This window comes from Lepidochelys olivacea (assembly GCF_965140295.1).
Source record: "Lepidochelys olivacea isolate rLepOli2 genome assembly, chromosome: 2".
In the NCBI taxonomy this organism is placed as follows: Eukaryota; Metazoa; Chordata; order Testudines; family Cheloniidae; genus Lepidochelys; species Lepidochelys olivacea.
Window position 1 is genome coordinate 41,223,418 of NC_140412.1, and position 22,531 is coordinate 41,245,948.

The 22,531-nt window shown below is 44.4% G+C and overlaps 1 protein-coding gene across 1 annotated transcript; it reads right to left on the bottom strand.

Annotated features, from left to right (window-relative positions):
• Window positions 1-3,558: 3,558 nt before the first annotated feature.
• Window positions 3,559-21,688, bottom strand: LOC311515805 (uncharacterized protein; the record flags this gene model as incomplete). The annotated part of the gene is made up of 3 exons (XM_084619144.1): window positions 21,487-21,688; window positions 20,181-20,525; window positions 3,559-3,584 (listed from the first exon to the last, which is right to left on the bottom strand). Exons 1-3 carry the CDS (start codon window positions 21,638-21,640, stop codon window positions 3,559-3,561), a joined length of 525 nt encoding a protein of 174 aa, XP_084475270.1. The 5' UTR covers window positions 21,641-21,688.
• Window positions 21,689-22,531: the final 843 nt, after the last annotated feature.

Below are 22,531 nucleotides of genomic sequence, written 5' to 3' on the forward strand. Positions count from 1 at the left end.
GCAGCACAAATGGCCTGAGTGATATGTGGGGCTCAGCGCTGTGCTTCTGATCTTTGTTGTGTTGGTAGCCCAGCCTCTTCACTTGTTCCCACCCTATGAGGTATGTAGTCTCCTATCCTAGCCTTTGTGCATTACCCCTCCCTCCCCCGCTGCACCTTTCTCCCCACTTTCTCACTGTGTGTCTTCCCTCTCTGGGTTTCTTTATGTATATGGGCTCATTCTGCAAGGTGCTGAGTGCTCTGGCTCTGATCCAGCAAAGCCTATAAGCACGTGCTTAGCTTGAATCTGAAGAACAGGCCCATTGAAGTCAATAGTCACTTTATAGATACTAAACACTGAAGCCAATAGGAATACTTGGGTTTAAAATTAAGCACGTGCTTAGGTACTTTTCTGAATGGGGGCCAGAGTGCTGCTCCCTTGCCAGCTGTCTCTCATGCTTCTCTTCCTGCATTTGCCTTTCTCTGTATCCCACATCTAATTTCACTGCTTGCTTCCTTCTATCCTTTCCCTAACTGGTGTGTGAGTGGCTCTCCGATTTCCTCCCTTTCTCTCTCCTCCCTGTCCTGGGTATAAGCAGCGTCCTTCCTCACCCCCCCACCACTGAGGAGGAGGGACACAGCGAGCAGCGGGGACCTCCACAGTGTGCGAGGAAGATTTACCAGGCATGGCAGGCAGCAGCAGGCAGTGGGGGCCTTGGGGAAGGGGTGGGGCACAGGTGTCTGGTGGCGAGTCAGCGGCATCGGAACTAGGGAAGGCTTCGCCTTCCCTGGCCTATGATACCCGCCACCCATGGCTCTGGGGCTGTTTGTCTCTCATTTCCTTGTGTTTCGGTGTCTTTCTCTCATTCTTGCCTTATCTTCTCCACACACCAGCTCTGTCTCTGTGTCCCAGATAACTGCCCAGTTTTCCCTGGAGGCATCTAGAATTCCAACCTGGTTCATTTCATTTTGAGAGAGTCTAACGTGACTCTGAATCCACACTGAATTATTCACACCAATCTGCCTGGTATTCAGGGAAAGTGCCGCTGCCACTGAACTTAATTTTTCCTCCTTTCTCCGCTTCTGGTTAGTACTGTACAGCAGGCAGGCAGCTGGTTTACACTCCATAGGCCAGTGCCAGGATCCCCTGCAGTGAGGCTGTCTAACTCTTCAGTGGAGCGCACCTTTTCTTATAGAGGGTAGCACTACTGTAGTTAACAGTGAGTCAATCTTACTGGACAGGTGCCAGATTCTTTAGGGTATTTGGTAGCCATCCCTGCTTTCAAGAGTAAGAGAAGATAATGGTCTGAGTACAGGAATGGGAGCCAGAAACTTTGGAGCTCTAATCCTAGCTCTGACCTTGACTCTCCCTGTGGGCTTGGGCAAATCACTTAATCTCTCTGCTTCAGTTCTCCTCGCACTATAGTAGGCTGCTGTGAGGAATGGTGAGTTAACATTTGTAAAGCACTTGTAAGTGTAAATGCTGTAAGTGCTCTATAAGAACTCACCATTATTCTACACATTTACTGGTGGTTGTAGAAACACTGAAATGTCTCCAGCATATATATAGAAAAGGAGTATTTTAATGGTTACATTTTTGCTTCTCTGTTCATAAAATGTGGCATTCCTCCCTAATATTCTGATCATCTCTATGAGGCAGCAAACTGTAGGCATTCAGAAAGACATCCTGTTAATTCCAGTGTCTAAAGCAAAAAAGACAGTACTTCACTTTCCATATTTGTTACACTTACAGTCCGTACTGACTTACGAGCCGGGACCTATACTTCAGGACTCACTTCCTTTTGACTAGGCAAAGGGAAATGAATAATCAGGATCAAATGATTCTGGTAAATTTCTATACACTAATTTAAACACTCATTGTTTAGGAAATTGTATTATTTTCAGCGCTTAATTTGTAATAAAGAGGTGCCGGAGCCTAAGCAGGGATGAATAAATATTTTTTAACATTCAGAACTGATGCAGCAAGCCCAGAGGTTCTGGGGCTAGGAACTGCCAAACCTAGAGGTGCTGGGGCTCAGTCCTGGCAAGCTCTAACATAAATTAAGCACTAATTATTTTACAGAAATAAACTATGGTTAATAAATCACATATTCATACTGGGCAATGCAATTATCTACCACCCTTCTGAAGAAGCCACTGATTGACTATCAAATGAGTTACTGTCCTAGAACATTTACTTCATCTTGTCACAAAATGTCTGTAGCCACCAAGCTGTTGCTGCCTTTTTCAATGGTATACAAGTGCTATTGTGAGCTCTGTGAAGAGTTATCCCTGTACTGAGACCAATAACTTGTATTTGACTAAAGCATATCTACCAAAAAAGGCATCCAATCTTGATCTGAAGAAATGGCCATAGAGATTATCAGCATGAAATGCCACATTTTATGAACAACGAAAAAAAAATGTAACAAAGAGAGGCCTTATTTCTAATTTGAATGTTTCTGGCTTCAGCTTCCAGCCCTTGGCTCTTGTTATGCCTTTCTCTGTTAGGCTGAAAATCCCTTTAGTAACCAGTATTTTCCGCCAGTGAAGGTCCCGGTACACTATAACACAGTCACCTCTCAATATTCATTTTGATAAGCTATACAAGGTGAGCTCTTTATGTATCTTACTTTACAGAATCTTCTCCAGCCCTCAACTCATTTTGTGGAGTTGTTTTCTGCACCCGCTCCAATTTTTCAATGCCTTTTAAAAGATGTGGACACTAGAACTGCAGGCATCATTCCATCATTCCAGGTTCAGTCTTTTCACTGTCATATACAGAGGTAAAATTGCCTCCATGCAGCTACTCCCCTGGTTATCCATCCAAGGATTAGCCCTTTATGCCACAGCATCACCCTGACATTCATGTTGCATTTCTTGTCTACTTTGACCCCTAGATCCTTTTCAGACTCATTTCAGAAATGCTTCTTTCCAGGATACAGGACCTCATTTTTTAGGAGTGCTTGGGTAACTGGGTGCATTCAAACAACATGCATTTTAATATAGCCAAATGTGAAGTTCTACATTGAGGAACAAGGAATGTAGTGCGGACCTACAGGGCTGTCAAGCTGGTATCTTTCACAAACACTAACTTCATCTAAATTTAATATAATTTAATTATGAAAATTGTTTGTTAAATTTTCAAAAGTATTCATATTGAAACGACCTTTCTGTCCCAAGATTTTTGAAAAATGTATTCTCAAGCACCCCTCAGGCACATTTGCTCTCAGAGTCAGTAACTAGGTCCTTTTTATCTTGCAGTTCTTAGTTTTTATTTATCTGGATGATATTACTCCAGGAAACACCAACCAAAACATGAAGCCCCTGGTTCAGATCCTCAGCTGGTGTAAACAGATGCATGGGCCTTAGGCTGATCGACATCAGCTGAGGATCTGCCCCAAGTTTTGGACAATGTAGATTGCTTTCTTTGATTTTAGTCTTTTTGTGCTGAGCACATGGCTTCCACAGCCAGAGGAGATGCACATGATGCCAGTTGTTCTAAGTAAATGGGAAAGAACTATCTTAAACTAAAGCACACTATTTACTCCAAGAATAGTGGTGTTAATTTTTCGTTTCTTCAACGTGTGATCCAAGCATCTTCACCTAAACACAGAAAACAAGTCAAATACAATTGTAATCGTCTTTATTTAGAAACGGCTTAATTAAAATTTGCGAACATGACAAACCATTTCTTAGCCTATATCAATCCCAGCTGAGAACTGATTTTTCTTATTAAAAGGGCATACAGAAGTTGGAGAGTGAGGGCAGAGAAGCTTCCCAGCAGCCTGGAACTGCTTAACAAATTGTGACAAATCTGTGGCCATCTAGGTGTAATTATGTTGCAAACCATGGTCACTCAGTATCTATCTATCTATCTATCTATCTATCTATCTATGTATCCTGTGACTACTACATATCATGCTACATATCATACTACATATCATATTACATATGATACTACATATCATATCGACCAGTATCACCTCATTATTTCCTTGTGTGCCCTCCACTCCGGCCCCGACATATTTGTTGTATCCTCCTGTTGTCTCTAGTCTTAGATTGTGCTTCAGGGCAGATTGCTCTGTTTGTACAGCCCCCTACCACAATGGAAACCAGGCCTCTAGGTTCTACCACAAAACAAATAAATACTAATAATATGCAAAGTATGCTGGTCAGAGTGAGAACAGAACCCAGCTTCTCCTACTCCACAAGCACCAATCACTCCCCCCTAAGCTAAAAATGACTTTGCTTTAGCTGTTAGCAGCAATGTGAAGAAGTTCTCATACTAACCAATAAAGGACAGTGGTGCACATACATACTCTCCAGCTCATTACAACTCTATTTGTGAACTAAGGTGTTCTCCCAGAGTGGGCCAGTGTCTCTAATGTGTCATCCTGATGTAATAGGCGATGTTCCAAGTCCTTTATGAAACAGAGACAAATATGAAGACAAATATCTCTTGTTCTGCAGAACCTCAAGCTGGTTGCTATAGAAAATCCTGTTTATAAAAATAATTCTGTTTAACTTAATGGCCAAAACATATATGTTCTACTCCCACCAAAAGGAATTCAAAAACCTTGTTCTAAAACATAGATTGCTTACAGGTTGTATTCAATAGAGGGGAAAAAAGGCAGTGAATTAATAATGAGCTTTTCTCTAACAACGATCCATCTTGGATAAATTTGCTGCAAATATGTGGTGGCAATTCTTATAATGAAATGTATCTCCAATGTAATCTGAGCTGTAATTTATCCCAAAGGTCAGACTGTCCTATTGAAAGATCTAATTGGGAGCATGCACATTTTTATGCCTCTCCAAACACATTTTGGCTGTTGAAATGTTGCTCGTACTAAATGAGGACTCCAGATACCATTTTCTTTTCACTAAGATTTGATTTCCTTTGGTGTTTGTAGATTATGTTTTAAAATGAGTGAACCAATTCAGAATAAAATAGGAACCCCATTTATTTTAATTTATTTTCCCTCTTCCATTTTTAAAGTTTCTGAAACGCCAGGAATTTTTGGATGCAGTGTTGTTGTAGCTGTGTCAGTCCCAGGATATTAGAGAGACCAGGTGAGTGAGGTAATATCTTTTATTGCCTCAATTTATGTTGGTAAGAGAGAAAAGTTTCAAGAAGAAGGGCCAGGATCCCATGAGAGAGCCTGTTTTCATGGGATTTACAGTCCAATTCCATGTTCTCAAGAGGTTCATCTGGTTCAGATAGCTTTCAAAAAAGCATTCAAACTTTTGGGTCCTCACTTGAAGTGACCTAGAAATTCAAATTTTGACCCTGATTAAGGAAAGCACTTAAACGTACATAATTGTTACATGTTACTTAAATCAAGTGAAGCACATGCTTTTACTTCTGGTTTTCTGAACTGAGGCCACTTGGATGTTCCCTGTCCAGAATTATGTTTCCCCCCCTTCTCCTGGACTTTGTTATTCCTATAATAAAGAGTGAGAGGATAAACTGAAGTAATTCTTTTCAAGAGCACAGTAGGGAACCATGAGAATATAGGAATGCTTTTGGCTGCATCGTCCTACCTGTTGACTGATTATTTTAGTATATAGTGCTAGAGGCATTGTGAGTATAGGAAAACATGAATCCTGTTTTTGTCTTCTTTTCAAACTACTGCTTCACAGTACAATTTTGTACTTTAGCTGCAGTCAGAATAATACACCAATCAGCTGCTGAATGAACATTTTGAGTGAAACTAGGTCAGGCCTAATTTGTGATGTTGGTGGAGTTAGTCATCAGGGCTATACTCTGATGGTGCAGCTGGTATGTCCATGAGTTGTGAGAACAGAACAATGGGGCTTCCTCTCACCCGCACTTTTCATACAGTTCATTTTATATCCTCTTCAAGTTCGTCCTTGTTTTTAGTAAAAGAGAGATTAAATGTGACAGCCACATCTGTTTTATGAAATTCCCAAAGAGACAGCAGATTGGTAGCTGTATCAGGCAATGTTAAAAGAGAATGCTTCTGGTCTAAGCAGGTGGTCTAGGAACAATAAAAATTCCGGTGCACTTTTATAGTGACTTTCATCTCAGGATTCCAAAGTTTGTTATAAATATCAATTAATTGGGCCTTCCAGTATCTTTGTGAGGTGATGGTTATCACTTTGTGACTGAAGGATGAAGGTTTTGCCAGGCTCTTTCTAGCTACAGAATCCTATTTGTGACTCACACAATCTGACACAAGTAGGGCAGATTTATGGCTGCTCCTGGAAATGAGACACAGTTTGGATGCAGTTAATACTTTGTTTCACAATCACAATGATTGTTATTTCTAGTCAGTTTCACTCCATCATTCACTGTTCTGTTAGTCCACTGGTAGCTGTAGTTTCCGAGTGCTCTCTGACAATGTCACACAGCTGTTAATTCTTTTTGAGAGTGTATCTATCACTTTCCCTTTGCCCACTTTGGGTCCATTTCCCATCAGATAGTTTTATATAATCAGTTGCTTTGGGAGATGCTTCTGAGCTAGTCATAGGACACACTCTACCTCTCTAGTAAGTTGTATCTTGTCTAGCACTGTGCAAATAATGGATTGTTTTTTGTTTCATTGGCAATTTTGAAAAAAAAATTGCTTTGGATTAAACCAAAACCAACTTTTTTTTTTTTAATTTTCAGAGAATCAAAAAGTGAAATAAATATAAATAAATAAACTGGGTTGAATGAAACATTTTGTTTACATTCTGATCCCTTTAGAAGATTTTTAATAAAATTGAAGGGCATTTCAAACCAAAAAGTCATTATGAACTGAAAAATCAAAACACTCTGTTTTGAGAATATCGCAACAAAACGTTTTAACTTCTTCAGAGTTTTCTGTTTTTGAGACAAACAATTCAGCAAAACTGATGTTTTTGTCTCAATGAAGCTGCAATTTTTCACTGAAAAAGGTTTCAGATCCAAAATTTTGTGCAGTGCTAATTTTGGCCAACATGCTCCAAGATGCTAAAGTGGGGAAACTCATGGGGGTATTCTACTCTCAGGCCTCATTTGCCACACTCATTTCAGTTACACAGGGCTGAGAGTGCAACAGAGGACATGCACACAGCCTGTGTAGGCAGACAGGACCATTCTCCTGAGCCGCCTCCTATAGGGAATGTAAGGAGCTGCTTTGAGAAGGTCAGGAGTCAGGTCTAGTCCTTCTCAGCTGCATGAAGCATCACATTCACAACAGGGCCCCTCTGGATAATACTTCAGTGAAACTCTGGCTTTTATTTTTCACAAGAGACAGTGAATGGCTCATTTCACAGCATTTAATCGAGTCATGATATATATTTATTAACATTTTACTTAAATGGCACTTACCGACATTTCATACAGCTTAGGGCAGGGTTTCAGTATAAAATTACTCTTTGCTTAGCTCATTTCTGTCTGATTAGACATCCAGGCTACCCATACTGTGCGTTCTAAGATCTGCTTGCACTGAACACAGCGATAAAGAAAAAGGCCGTTGAATTATAACTGTAAAACCAGAGGCATAAATGCAGTGCATTAGACACAGTGGGGGTCTTTTGTTCTTTACGGGCTTGCAAATTATTTTGCCATATTACTTAATACTGAAAGTCCTTTTTTTAAGAAAGGAAAAATGTGTTTGTTTTGCTTGGCCCAGCACCAGAAAAGGTTACAATGAGAAAACCGAGAAATGGTCTTTATAAAAAAGTTTCACCAAAATTGTCACTTCTGAGCCTATTTCTGGATGTGGTCACAGGGTTGAAGGGGGATGTCAAGTTGATGTCAAGGTGGTCTACCCCTTTAAGGGCCAGTGGTCCTCCAGGGAGGAGTCCAGCAGTCAGGTGCTGGGAATGCTCTGACCCAGCTGGGAAGCATCAGGTGATTGGATCTGATGATTACCAGAGAGAGGATATAGATGAGGGCCCTACTCCATTAGGGAGCCTGGGGCAAGAAGAGGGCTAGGATAATACCCTCCTATAATTCAATGTAGGCTGCAGGCAGTGCAGTGGAGGAGAGCAAGCCAGCAAATGAGCAGGAGGCCAGCCCTGCAAAGGTCCTGAGGTGAGATCCTGACCACTAAATTGCCTGAGGGCCCACAATCTACCCATGGGAGCAGCACAATTGCTTTATGTTGTCAATCCACAGTCTTGTCTTTTGTATTGTACAATAAATGGAGCCCTGAGGCAAAGGCTACAGACTGACTTGGGCCTGGATGGTTATCGTCTCACTCTCCAGCCTACACGTATACCCAGTAGAAGACCGTACACCAGTTTTCTGTCTAAGAATTGACATCCCCTCCACTCTCAGTTGGAGGAAGGAGAGAACTGTCACGCTGGTTGCAATCTCATAGGACATTACTCGTTGGGTCCTCCAAAGATCTTGCCAAGTTCCTTCAGCGGAAAGAGGTAGGGGAGAGTTTGCTATTTCCAATGTAACAAACAAGTGGAAAAATCAGGCCAAAGACCAAAGGCTGGAGCAGATCCTAGTGGCTGGCACCATAGCTTGTTTCCTTTAGTATAGCAATCTGGGGTTTTATTGGCTGTGTGATATCATTCATATTGCCAATAGCAAATATTGACCTAAACACTTTCCATAAAGACAACCCAAAGTGATGGGCTGTAAATACCAATCCATTCTTTAAGCACTCAGTAAAATGCAATCTACATCCAAAGCTGAATGTGTGCTGGGTTCTGTTCCCAATGCTACCACTGATCCAATGTGTGACTTTGGGGAAGTCACATAACTTCTCTGTCTTGGTTTCCCCACCAGTATAATGGGGATAATATTGACCCACCATTGTGAAGTACTGAGAGAGCTTCAAATGGAAAGACTATTGGACTACTTACATTGGAGTAACAGGGAGCACAATCTGGAGCTATATTTGCAAAGTATTATAGATTGGAAACCCACCATGTAAAATACCATATCTAACTTTGCATCCATACAGCATGAAAGACACTTGGACCTCTAGCCTGACGGAGACCTATAGCTGATGCAATAATAATTATCTACTGATCTATTTCTTGTCCTGATGTACAATTTAAAATACGTTAAATTTCCTTAAACATATGCTGCCCATCTCAACTACCAAAAAGTAAATCCACTGGCCAGTGTATGAGTTTATTGCCATGGAACTGTAATGTCTAGGGTTCCTTGAGCTGCATTAATGTCTGGATTTAGTGTTCAATATTTGCACACTTTCACTGCTGCAAAACTTGCTACAGAACTCTTACCTAAGGCCATATCTATACTACAAACTTTGGTCAATGTGAGTCACATTGCATACAGCTGCCTATGTTAGTATATTGCTTGTGTATGCTGCACTTGACTGCTCACGCTGGCACTGCACATACTGAACAGGTGTGCTTGTTTTGATGCAAAGATCAGTGCAACACGGGTAGGTATCCCAGGGAGCCATCATCCAGCACAATGCCTTTTGGGAAATTTTCATGTGTTGTGGGGTAGAACTTAGTCACTCAGGGATCTCTGGGGGGTAGGGACCAAGTTCCCAGCATGCAACATTCTCCATCCCATAATACCAACTATATCCCATAATATTTGTGCTTTTTTTTTTAAATCCCACAAACCTGTGCAGCAGTGTTTGGTGTTTGCCATCTCTGACAGAACCATGGACCTCGCAGAGCTCTGCACTATTCTCATGAATGTTGCAAATACAAGACACACAATTCTCCTCCTGTATTTGCAGACCCACAGGGAGAACTGCAGGGACAGACTGCTGAGAGACATAGTGAAAAAGACTTAAAAGTTGTTGGTGGCATTCATGGAGTAGCTGCAGATGGAGTGCAACTTCTGGGCCTGAGAAACAAGCACAGACTGGTGGGATCTCATTGTAATGGTTTGGGATGAAGAGTAGTGGCTGCAGAACTGTCTGATCTGAAAAAGCCACATTTCTGGGTCAGTGTGCAAAGCTCACTCCAGCCCTCGAGGGCAGGGACACTAGCATGAGAGCTGCACTGACAGTGGAGAAGCAAGTGGTTATTGCACTGAGGAAACCTGCAATGATGGATTGCTGCTGCAATACCAACATGACCCCGGCTGTTGGGATCAAACCTGGGATCTCTGAAGCTTAGTGCATGAGCCTCTACTGCATGAGCTAAAAGCCCCAGGACTCTTAGCTAAGTCTGTAGAGCAGACTTGTTAATCTCTAAGTGGTCTCGGTGCCACTAGGAGGGACAGAGCACCACACCCAGGAGGTGTGTGGGTTACATTACCAGTCAATGGGAAATCATTCTGGAGTTGGAAAAGCCACAGTGTGGCCACTGTCATGCAAGTGTGCAGGGCCTTTAATCGTATCCTGCTACATAGGACTGAGACGCTGGGTGATATGCAGGACGTACAGGATGGCTTTACAACAATGGGGTCCTGAAATGTGGGGAGGCAAATGCTGGCACACACATCCCTGTTTTGGCACCAGGTTGCTTTGCCACAAAGCACTTCAACAGAAAGGGCTGCTTTCCTATGGTTATGCAACCAGTGGTGGGTTGGGGATGCTTCACCAATATCAGCGTGGGCTGGTCAGGGAAAGTGCATGACGCTCACATTTCTACGAACACAGGGGTGTTCAGAAAGCTGCCAGCAGGGACATTCTTTCCCAACCACTGGTGATATTGAAATGTCAATAGTGATTCTGGGGGACCCACCTATGCCTTACTCCCCTGGCTCATGAAGCTGTCCACTGGCCACCTTGACAGCACCAAGGAACGATTCAACTACTGGCTCAGCAGGTGCAGAATGGCAGCTGAATATGCTTCTGGTAGATTGAAGGGACAGTGGTGGAGTTTGCTCACTGGTTGGATCTCAGTGGGAAAAATATCCTGATGCTTATAGCTGCCTGTTGTGTCCTGCATAACATCTGGAAGGAAGAGCTGCCACCAGGGTGGAGGTGGAGCAGCTGTCTGCTGACTTGGTACAGCCAGATACATGGGCCATTACAAGAGCTCAGTATGGAGATCTGCAGTTGAGGGAGGCTTTGAAAGAGCACTTTAATGATCAGCCACAGCAGTAGTAATGTTCTGTGCTGGACTGTTCTCTGAGCCCGAAGCTTTAGGTGCTGCTAGGAACTGTTTAGTGCTTTCTGTACATTTCAGATTATGACTGTGTGTTTTACTGAAGCTATGAATTATATGGTGCTTGCTGTACATTTTTAAATATGACTGGGTGTTTGCTTGAATATATGAGATCTGTGGTGCTCTGTATTTAAAATTACTGCATGCTTTGAGTACTGATTTGCATTCTGTATTATGTATTGTGAACTAATAAAGATCATTTTCTTTAAAAAGATAGAAATTCATTGAGTGGCAAAAACATTGCAGCAATTAAATATACAAGAAACAACAGGCAATGGAATAGAAACTGTAAACATAAATTAACAGAATGGGACTATGAAATTGGAAATGCAGCAAACATTTCAGCACAAATGCAGAGTCTGTTGTGGCAACACACACACCACTGTGGCTCCCAAAAGTCAGTGTATGTGAAGCTGCAGTTTTCCTTGCTATCCCCAGCATGGAGTGGTAAAGGTAAGGATGTGGCCTGTGATACCATGTGGAATGTTGGGCAGGGGGGCAGTGTAGGGAGCTGCTACCATGGAGTTCTCTAAGGACTGCAAAGGGTGCAGAGTCTGGGATTTTGGACCTCTAGGTCAATCAGGGTCTGCAGCATTTGTGTTTTCTGCCTGAGAAGACCCATTATGTCCTGGTGCATCTCCCCTTTCTGTTGGTATTCCTGGGCCTTTCTCCTGTCCACTCTTTTCTTCTCCATGCTGTCTGCCATGTCAGCCCTCAGGCCCTTTCTTCATAGGCCAGTGTAGCATTGGTTTGCAGGATCTCGCTTAACATAGCCTCCCTAGGCCCCAACTTTCTTCTCATCCTCAGGCAGGTGGGGAGGGGCACCCTTCAAGGCAGCTATACTAGCAGCCACTGATAAAAACAGACAGATGTATCATTGGATTTACAGCCATGACAGAAAGGGAAAGAAAGATATATTTCAAAACTCCCTTCCCTTATCCCCATCAAAACATGCTTATTGACACTTCAGCTTTGGGGTGCCTCTGCACCGTGCTGCTCTCCAGCCCCAGCCATGGTAAGTATGGCCTGCTGGGGTGAAGGGGGAGGGGAGGGAATTTGCATGAAACCATAACGTTTCTGTCCCTATTCCTTGGGTATGGGTATAGAGCAATGACACTGAGCACTGGCTCTATCTTCCCCAGGTGGTGGTGATTTAGCGGCTATCTCACTCCTGAGGGTAACAAAGGCACAGAGCACTTAGCTGCTCTTGGCATCCTGAAGCCATCCAGGCCCATATACTGTGAGCCTGTTTACTGCAATGTTGCCAGCCAAACTCATCACAGAGTGTTATGAGCAAATGTCCTACTGTGGAGGAATAGGAATGATAAGGCAACCCTTCCTAGAAACTCTCTGAAGAGTTCTTCCATGGACGTTTCATCAAAACCTGTCAGAAGAATACATGGGGCAACCCTCGGTACATAAACAAACTGCTCCATATGCCCACCCCACCTAGCCCTATAGAGGAATGAACAGCAGATAACAACTCTATGTCTACTTGTTGTACTGTTACCTCTTTTCATACAAGTAAAACAGTGAAAAGTCAGTACCTTGTCATGATACCTTGCGGATGGGCCAGGAGCCATCTTTAAATTTAAACATTGTAAGGGACAATGCAAGCACACACTTAACCACGATCTCTTCCCCTTCATCAGATTCATCCGTGCTCAGCTGGCAGGACTGGCTACACTGCGGTGGGGTCTCCAACAGGTCCTGGCTCGTTTCATGGCTGGAGTTCCCTGCCACGTCTCCCCCGCCTTTCCTCCTCGCTCTTCATGACAGGGGTCTCTGTCGCCACTCTTCCAAGGTAACCAGGGTGGTTTGTGGGGTGCTGGTGGAGTCTCCGCCAAGTAGGGCATGCAGCTCATTGTAAAAGTAGCAGGCCTCTATCTCAGCACCAGACGGATTGTTGGCCTCCAGGCATTAGAATGTATGCCTGCTGCAGTGCCTTTGCTGCTGAGCCCTGTTGTACCCCTTGGCGGGCATCACCCACATTTCTATGACGGGTCTGTAGCTGTGCTTGCCCAGCCTTTTCTCACCCAGGAGATCCGATACCTCATGTCTACTCCAGGCAGGAGTGCATCCAGAGCATGGAGCTGGCATGGGCAGCTGGGCAGTTGTACGCAACAAGGGAGAGCTGCTAGGTGTGTTCACCAAGGTGGGCCATCAGGAAAAGGGATTTTGAAAAATATGAGGGAGTTTTTTAAAGGGGGAGGGAGGTCAGGCTGCCAATCTCCACAACCCCTCGGTAGTTGAGTTTACAGTTGTGCAGAGCAGTCTCTTTCACAGAGAGCATTATGGGACAGCTGCTAGAGGAGTGTTAGGGCCCACATAAGTTGTGCAGTGTCTACACTCACACTACATCAACCTCATTAGGTCAGCCATGGCTCCACACTGTTTGGGGAGGTGTTTTGATTTTGTCGCCATAAATGGGGTTCTTATGTCATTGGGAGGCAAATAGTAGACCCAGTCACAAATAAGTCAACACAAGGTGACTTATATCAACATAACTTTGTAGTGGTTAACCAGGCCTAAAGAGCGCTGAAAGCTCACACTAGACTGAAATCCACTGGGAGAGATCCGGCATTTAACAGGAGGGGAAAAGGTAATCAGGAAATTGACTATGTTTAAAGTTTACTTTGCACCCCTGACAAGGGAAGCAAAGAGCATGTCCTTTTGAAGAGATTAAAATATGAAATAACAGGCAAGCCTTTATAAACTCAGAGCATCCAGTTCTTAACATAGCAAACAGTAACCTAGAAACATATGTGGTGAGCAATAACAGTCATAAATCTTATGAGATTATGTGTACCTAATGTGAGATTTTAGACTGATCCATTTTGTTAACAGTGCCAAACTTCAGCATGATTCAATCAAGTTTTGCTTAATCTGAATTTATTTATTCTTGGTGATGATGATTCATTGAACATGTCTCTAGTCCAGTTTGTTGAACTAATTTATCTGGCATTTTGATGGACTTGTGATTTGTTTTCTCTGAACAGTTCATAGTTTATATCATTAAATGAGATCTGGAGTGTGTATCACAAAAGCTGCAGTTCTGCTAAAAATTAAACATTCCTCAGTGCTGCCTTTAGCAACAGTAAACACCTTGTAGATAGACATTCTTGTTGCAGTTTAGCCAAACAACAAAGCCAGGCAAAACAGCTTTGCTAACTGTAGATCCCATTCGCCATATTAACCTCTTGGGGCTATTTCAGTCTGACTTGTATGTGTGTCAGAGATACAGCTCTACACAGCAGGAATAAAAGGTTATTTTTGTCCCCAATGGATGCACTGTGTAACTGTCTGGAAATTGTGTCTGGAGATGTGTATATCTGCTTGTGCAAACTTCCATAACAAGCTATAGGAGCAAACAGGTATTTCCTATGTATCAAGTAGTTGCAAATCCTCTCAGCTCTCAGATGTATGGGGTTAAATTCTGAGCATGTAAATGGTTGGTGTAAATTTAGCATCAGCTGTAATAGGCACAGTAATATAGTTTGCACTGGTGTGGCATTCAGTGGTGTACAAGATGAGTGGTACACACCGAAGCGGTGGGTGTATATCATGAAAATTAGCTAGCAGGAGGGTGTAAGATAAGATGGGGTGCATGATTCAGGAGCTAATTTGGCATGTCTTAGTTTACGTCTACCTACTGTTGACTCCTGCTATACACCCCTCCTGATTCCGTGGAGCCAGATTTTGATCTCAAATCCATCACTATAAATCCAGAGTAGCTTCATTCTCTTCAGTCTGGCTTTTAGTGTGTCCTTACCAATGGGCTGTACAGTATCTTAGGGTGGATCTCTCCTGTTGAAGCTGTTTCATTTTAAATAAAATACTTAAATATTGATTGGCGCAGGGCTTGGAATTTTGGTCTCCTGGGAGAGTGCTCTAACCACTAGGTTATAGAGTCATTCTCACTCTCTCTCTGCCCAATGAATGGTTAAATAGTTCATGCAAAGTGGCTCAGCAACAGCAGAGACTGAGACAAACCTTGAAAACCCTATAGCCCAGGGGTTAGGGCCCTCACATGGGAGACTTGGGTTCAAGCCTTTGCTGTAAATCAAGTGGAATTTGAATCCCAGTCCCCCATATGAATACTCTAGTCACTAGGGTATAATGCTCCACCTCATCTGCAGTATTTTGCATGCAGCTTGATCCCAGCGGTGTGCGCTCAGGTGTCCTCTGAGAAAGCCTACTGGATTGGGCCCCACAGGCAAGCTAGACAGGGGAATGCCTGGTTTGAGGATCCTGCTGGAGCTTAAGCCAGGAGCGGTGAAGGTCCCTAAAAGTGAGGGGGCCACCAGCGCCTGAACTGTGGCCCTGCCCCCTGCACCACCAGTTCCCCTGAGGCCCCACTCCCATGCCGCCTCTTCCCCTCAAGACCCTGCCTGCTACTCGCTCCTCTCTGGCCCCCCATCACTTACCCTTGCAGCTGGTAAAAAGTGGGAGGGGGATGTCTCCTGGAGCCCCCCATTCCAGCGCCCCAGTTTAGGCACCAAGCTGCTTGCTGCTGCCAGGATACAGGTGTTTTTGTGCATACCCACTGGCAGAAATGTAGACACCTAGAGGACTTTATTGGTTGACACTGGCACCCAGAGATTTTAGGTACTTACAGAGTAAGGTGTCAGCTGAACAGGTGTTTTGAGGGTCTATACTTTAGACTTAGGCACCTCTTAAAGTGGGAGTTAGGCACCTAAATTCTTTTGTGGATCTAGCCCCTACTGTACAAGACAGTTGGTGCATGTTAAATCACTTTACCGCTCTCACCTAGTTTCTGGCCAACTTAGAATCATAGAATAGAATATCAGGGTTGGAAGGGACCTCAGGAGGTCATCTAGTCCAACCCCCTGCTCAAAGCAACTTACACACCTGTAACTTATATCAGCACTGACTTTGGCCCAAAGGCTGCTATGAGCGTTCCATCAGTTCAGGATTTTGCCGGGTGATCCTTACAGAGGTTGTTAGTTTCTCTCCTGGGGTCTAATTCTGCCTTCACTTACACCTTGCACAATCCTGATTAAGTCAAGGGTGCCAAATCAGGACAAAATGAACTCTTTTGCCTGCAATGCTTTACTCTGTGTTTTCAGTGCACTGAGTTACTTTGTAAATTAATCTGTCCTAATACAAAACAATCAATGTGTACCTAAGGACCGGTAAGATGTGTGAGAGATATTCCAAACATATTTGGCATGTTTAAACACATCCCTTCAGCTTGTCTGCTTTCAAATAGCTTCTGACTGATACCAATAATAATATCATTTATTTTGGATGATTGATTCTGTGACTACTGCTCCTAGACCCAAAGCGTGATGCTTCCAATCGTGGCTTCATTTCTTTTTAGGGAATGAAGTTATTTTTTCCAGCCATTCGATATATTCATAACAGAAAGATCCATTGGTGTCAATAGGGCTCAAGCTATTAAATAATCTAAGGTACTTTGAACCTAATTTTCCACTCATGTTACATCATTGTCATTCTTTGACTTCAAAAGGGTAAATTCTGATTTACCCTGGTATAAATGAGAGGAGATCTGTTTTTGGGTGTGTGGAGAAATAAAGATTAGGTAATTTCAGATGTGGGAAAACTATATCCTAAAATGTAAAACTCTTATTAGATATCTTTTTAAATGAACACAAATCTGCACACAACATAAATCTGACTTACTGGAAAAACTCAGGAATAACACAACTGAAATTACACTGGTGTCAAAACTGTGCGTGTGCAGAACCAGACCTATATTATTCAGGGTGTTATAATCCTAGATTCAGAAACGAGCACAATCATTTTGCATAATTTTGAGGACAAGCCATTTAGATTCCTATTCAGGTAAAGATCCACAGTGTGTGCTGTGTCCATATGAAATGTTTTTGAGGTGTGAAAGAAATTAAATTCTTTTCTTCTGAAATGCAGTGGTAAAGTGTGTCCCATCCCCCTCTAGTGAGTGGCTCACATAAAGGATAACAATCTACTATTATTACCAATTAGCTCAAGCGATAGTGGTCTGTGCTATGGATCTAAAGGTTCCATCCAGTCCTGCTGTTGATCTGGCTGGGGGTCCATATGGTTCCAATAAGGTTGCATGTGCAACCTTAATTCACCTCCCTTGTGTGCTTGCATTCTTTCGCTCTACTCCACTCTGATTAGGTCTCAACTGGAGTATTGTGTCCAGTTCTGGGTGCCACATTTCAGGAAAGATGTGGACAAATTGGAGAAAGTCCAGAGAAGAGCAACAAAGATGATTAAAGGTCTAGAAAACATGACCTATGAGGGAAGATTGAAAAAATTGGGTTTGTTTAGTCTGGAGAAGACTGAAAGGGGACATGATAACAGTTTTCAAATACATAAAAGGTTGTTACAAGGAGGAGGGAGAAAAATTGTTCTGCTTAACTTCTGAGGATAGAACCAGAAGTAATGGGTTTAAATAGCAGCAAGGGCAGTTTAGGTTGGACATTAGGAAAAGCTGCCTAACTGTCAGGCTGGTTAAGCACTGGAATAAATTGCCTAGGGAGGTTGTGGAATCTCCATCATTGGGGATTTTTTATGAGCAGTTTGGACAGAGTCTCCCTTTTATCACAAAGTGTCAGGGGATTCTGTTAACCACATCAGTGGCACACCCGTGCTAATGACTCCATGAAGGAACTGCCAACTTATATCCCCAGTGGGTCATGGAACCAAGGTGGAGTACATGCTGGGCCACTCTTATCTTCCATCGGTGGTAAAAGGTCCTGCCATTTAGTATCAGGGCAGGACTAAAGGGAGAGGAAATGACCAGTATGGAACAGGACCATGTACAGCTACTCTCTTGATGTGGCTCAGAGTCAGACCAGCTGCATCTCGGTAAGTTGGCTCAGGTGGAAGGTTCAAGGTGGCCAGGGTAGAGGCTCATGGCACAGGGGCCTGACATCAAGCTCCAGAGGATCAGTGGACACTGGGGGTGGGGAGGTTGGAACACCATGCTGCAGGACTTACCTGAGATAATCCACAGAGGCAGACAGGTGGCCTTTACCCTCTGGGGCACACAGTGTGACATATGCAGAGAAGCCAACCCTGTATGCTGAGCAAGCATCCCAGGGTTCACCCAGTCCCACTGACCATAGTTCAGGGGTCTCCAACTTTTAAAGCAGACTCCACATGGACCTGGAAATGCAGCAGGCAGCCTGGCACAACCTCAGCAACCCCCAATGCCTCTGTTCATTGGTCTGGGTCAACATCCCACCTGATGATGCCGTAAGGTGGCTAACATACCCTCTGTTCCCTCGTCCCAGCCGGCTTTGGTGTCCAGATTGATGTGAGTCTGCTGCAGGTAAACCACAGAATATGCCCTGCCTGAAGGTAGGAGAGGATCCTGCACATGCAGAGACTCACCCAACAGCCATGAATTTTTAATGAGGAGAAGATGGTACCTTTCATTGGGGAGGGAGTGGAGGATTATGGACAGCAGTGTCCCCCAAACCAGAGGCACCACACAGCAACCCATGCACCACCTCATTCCCGGTTTCAGCCCCACAAGGGGTTCTGGGGCTTGGAGATTCAGCCCCGGGGCTCCTTTCCTGGCTTCAACCCCGTGGGGGGCACCCAAGCTTGAGGCTTCAGCCCTATGAATCCATTCCCAACTTCAGCCCTGTGAGGATTGCCAGGCTCAGGGTGTTAGCTATGAGGGGAGCACCGGTTTCAGCCCTAGCGCTCCTCCTGTAGCTAAAGCCCCGACCTCCAGCGCACCCACTTCCCGGCTGAAACCAGGAGTGGAGCCATGGGGCTGAAGCCCCAAGCCCCAGCACTTCCCCCAAATATAAAGCCCTGAGTCCTGGTGCTCCCAGGGGTCAGGAGCCCTGACATTCCACCCCACCTGGAGCCCAAACCCTCCTTGCGGCTGCAGCCCAAACTCTCCTGTGGCTGAAGTCCATAACGTCTTGTTCAGAGTTACGGACCATTTCAGAGTTACAGACAACCTCCATTCCCTAGGTGTCTGTAACTCTGAGTTTCTACTGTATCATCCACAAACTTGGTCAGTGATGATTTTATGTGTTTTTCAATGTCATTAATAAAAATATTAAATAGTAGAGGGCCAAGAACTGATCACTGTGGGACCTACTGGAAACAGAACTGCTTGATGACGATTCCCCATTTACAGTTACATTTTGAGACCTATCAGTTAGCTACTTTTTAATCCATTTAATGTGTGCCATACTCATTTCAATGGTGCTGCAAGCACTGGTGGATCACAAGGGATGTTTCACCAACATCCAGGTGGGGTGGCTGGGAAAGGTTCATGACGCTCATGTCTTCAGGAACTCTGGTCTGTTTAAATGGCTGCAGGAAGTGGTTGGTATGTCCCTGCAGTCCCTAGGCATTTACTTCCCCAACCAGAAAATAACTGTTGGGGATGTTGAAATGCCTATAGTTATCCTTGGGGACTCAGCCTACCCCTTAATGCCCTGGCTCATGAAGCCATGCACAGGCACCCTGGACAGTAGTAAGGAGCTGTTCAACTATAGGCTGAGCAAGTGCAGAATGGTGGTAGAGTGTGCATTTGGACATTTAAAAGCACGCTGGTGCAGTTTTCTGACTGTTAGACCTCAACGAAACCAATATTCCCACTGTTGTTACTGCTTGCTGTGTGCTCCACAATCTCTGTGAGAGTAAGGGGGAGACGTTTATGGCGGGGTGGGAGTTTGAGGCAAATTGTCTGGCGGCTGAATACGCACAGCCAGACACCAGGGTGGTTAGAAGAGCACAGCAGGAAGTGCTGCGAATCAGAGAAGCTTTGAAAACCAGTTTCATGACTGGCCAGGGTACTGTGTGACACTTCTGTTTGTTTCTCCTTGATGAAAACCTGCCCCCTTGGTTGCCTCTAAATTCCCTGTAAGCCACCTGCCCTCCTCCCTTCGATCAGCTTGCTTGCAAAGGAAATAAAGTCAGTATCGTTTAAAAAACATGTCTTCTTTATTAATTGATTATAAAAATAGGGAGATAACTCACAAGGTAGCCCGGGTGGGGTGTGGGAGGAGGGAAGGAAAAGGCCACTTCAAAATTTGTTGAATGACAGCCTTCTGTTGCTTGGGCTGTCCACTGGGGTGGAGTGGTTGGGTGCCCGGAGCCTCCTGCCCCGCGTTCTTTGGCGTCTGGGTGAGGAGGCTATGGAACTTGGGGAGGAGGAAGGGCGGTTAAACAGGAGCTGCAGTGGCAGTCTGTGATCCTGCTGCCGTTCATGAACCTCCACCAGATGCCAGAGCATGTCCGTTTGATCCCGTAGTAGCCCCAGCGTTGCATCATGCCTCCTCTGATCTTCCTGCAGCCATCTCTCCTCACATTCATCGGCCACTTTCCTGTACTCTGGTATTGTGTCCCTCCACACATTCTGCTGAGCTCTGTCAGTGCCGGATGACTGCATGAGCTCAGAGAACATTTCATCGCGCGTGCGTTTTTTTCGTCGCCTTATCTGAGATAGCCTTTGGGATGGAGGAGGGAGGCTTGAAACATTTGCAGCTGCTGGAGGAAAAAAAGGGAGTGAAGTATTTAAAAAGATACATTTTACAGAACAATGGCTATACTCTTTCATGGTGAATAACATTATTCACATTACATAGTACATGTGATTTTGGTAGAAGCTCACATTTTGCATCTTATATTGAGTGCCTGTAGCTTTGGTGTTAGAGATCACACATGCTGTGCTGGGCAACAGAATTCAGCTTGTAGGCAGCCATGGTAAGCCATAGTCTTTCGGCTTCTGCAACCTTCATAACAGCAGCGCCCTCCTCTCCCATATGAAGCAAAGCACATTGAGTTGGCCATTTAGTGCTGCGGTTTTCCTGTTAATGTGCAGCAGCAGAAACCAAACTAACCCCCCTCCCAATTCTCTGGGATGATTGCTTTCCCCTTCACCCCTCCATGTGGCTGGTATCAAGGAAGATCCCTGCTAGCCACACACGAACAGCTCAGCGCCAATGGCCCCCCACTCGCACCAGTGGCTAACAGCAGGGAGGATTTCTTTTCAGCCACAGGCAAACAGCCCAGTAGTAACAGGCACTTCTGAATGTCCCCTATTTCAACCAGGTTACCATGAACGATATCACTCTCCTGAGGATAACACAGAGAGATAAAGAACGGATATTGCTTGAATGCCAGCAAACACCAGGACCATACGTTGCCATGCTTTGTCATGCAATGATACCAGATTACTTGATACTAGCATGCCGTGGTAAAGTGTCCTACCATAGAGGACGGAATAAGGCTGCGCTCCCCGGAAACCTACTGCAAAGTCTTTTAGAGTACCTCCAGGAGAGCTTCATGGAGATGTCCCTGGAGGATTTCTGCTCCATCCCCAGACACGTTCACAGACTTTTCCAGTAGCTGTACTGGCCACAAATGCATCCCAAGTCCTCAGGGCTACTTAATCATTAAAAAACGCTTGCTTTTAAAACATGTATTATATTTTAAAAGGTACACTCACCAGAGGTCCCTTCTCTGGCTTGGTTGGGTTGGGAGGGTATTTCAGTCAGGGTGATAAAAAGATCCTGGTTGTCGGGGAGAATGGGGTGCTGTGTGCTCTCCTCAAGCTCGTCCTCCTCCTCCTCATCTTCCCTGTCTGCAAAATCCTCAGGCATGATGGAAAGTACCCCATCATTGGAGTCCACAGATGGGGTGGGGGTAGTGGTGGCGGCCCCCCTCAGAATTGCATGCAGCTCAGCGTAGAAGCGGCATGTCTGGGGCTCTGTCCCGGAGCATCTGTTTGATTCTTTGGTTTTCCGGTACGCTTGTCTGAGCTCCTTAAGTTTCACATGACACTGTGTTGCATCCCTGCTGTAGCCTCTGTCCCACATGGCCTCCGAGATTTTTTGAAATGTTTTGGCATTTCGTCTTTTTGGAATGTAGTTCTGATAGCACAGATTTCTATCCCCATACAGCGATCAGATCCAGTACCTCCCGTTTGGTTCATGCTGCAGCTCTTTTTTGATTCTGGGACTGCATGGTCACCTGTGCTGATGAGCTCGCCTGGCCAAACAGGAAATGAGATTCAAAAGTTCCTGGGGCTTTTCCTGTACACCTGGCCAGTGCATCCAAGTTCAGAGTGCTGTCCAGAGAGGTCACAATCGTGCACTGTGGGATAGCTCCCAGAGGCCAATACCTTTGAAATTGCTTCCACACTAACGCAAATTTGAAATGGTGATGTCGATTTCAGCGCTAATCCCCTCATTGGGGAGGAGTACAGAAATCGGTTTTAAGAGCCGTTTATGTCGAAAAAATGGCTTCGTTGTGTGGACGGTGCAGGTTTAATTCAATTTAATGCTCCTAAATCCAACATAAACTCGTAGTGTAGACCAGGCCTTATTCAAAATCAACATTAACTCTTTTAAAACTCTTGGATGTAAGTTTAACTCCTGCTGAGTTAACAATGTCTAACTTTAATAGCTATTGCTTAACATCCGCCAGAGATACTAGTGGACTGTAAAAAGTGTTATCATCACCACATGATGAGACTGGCTGAGGAATCCCTG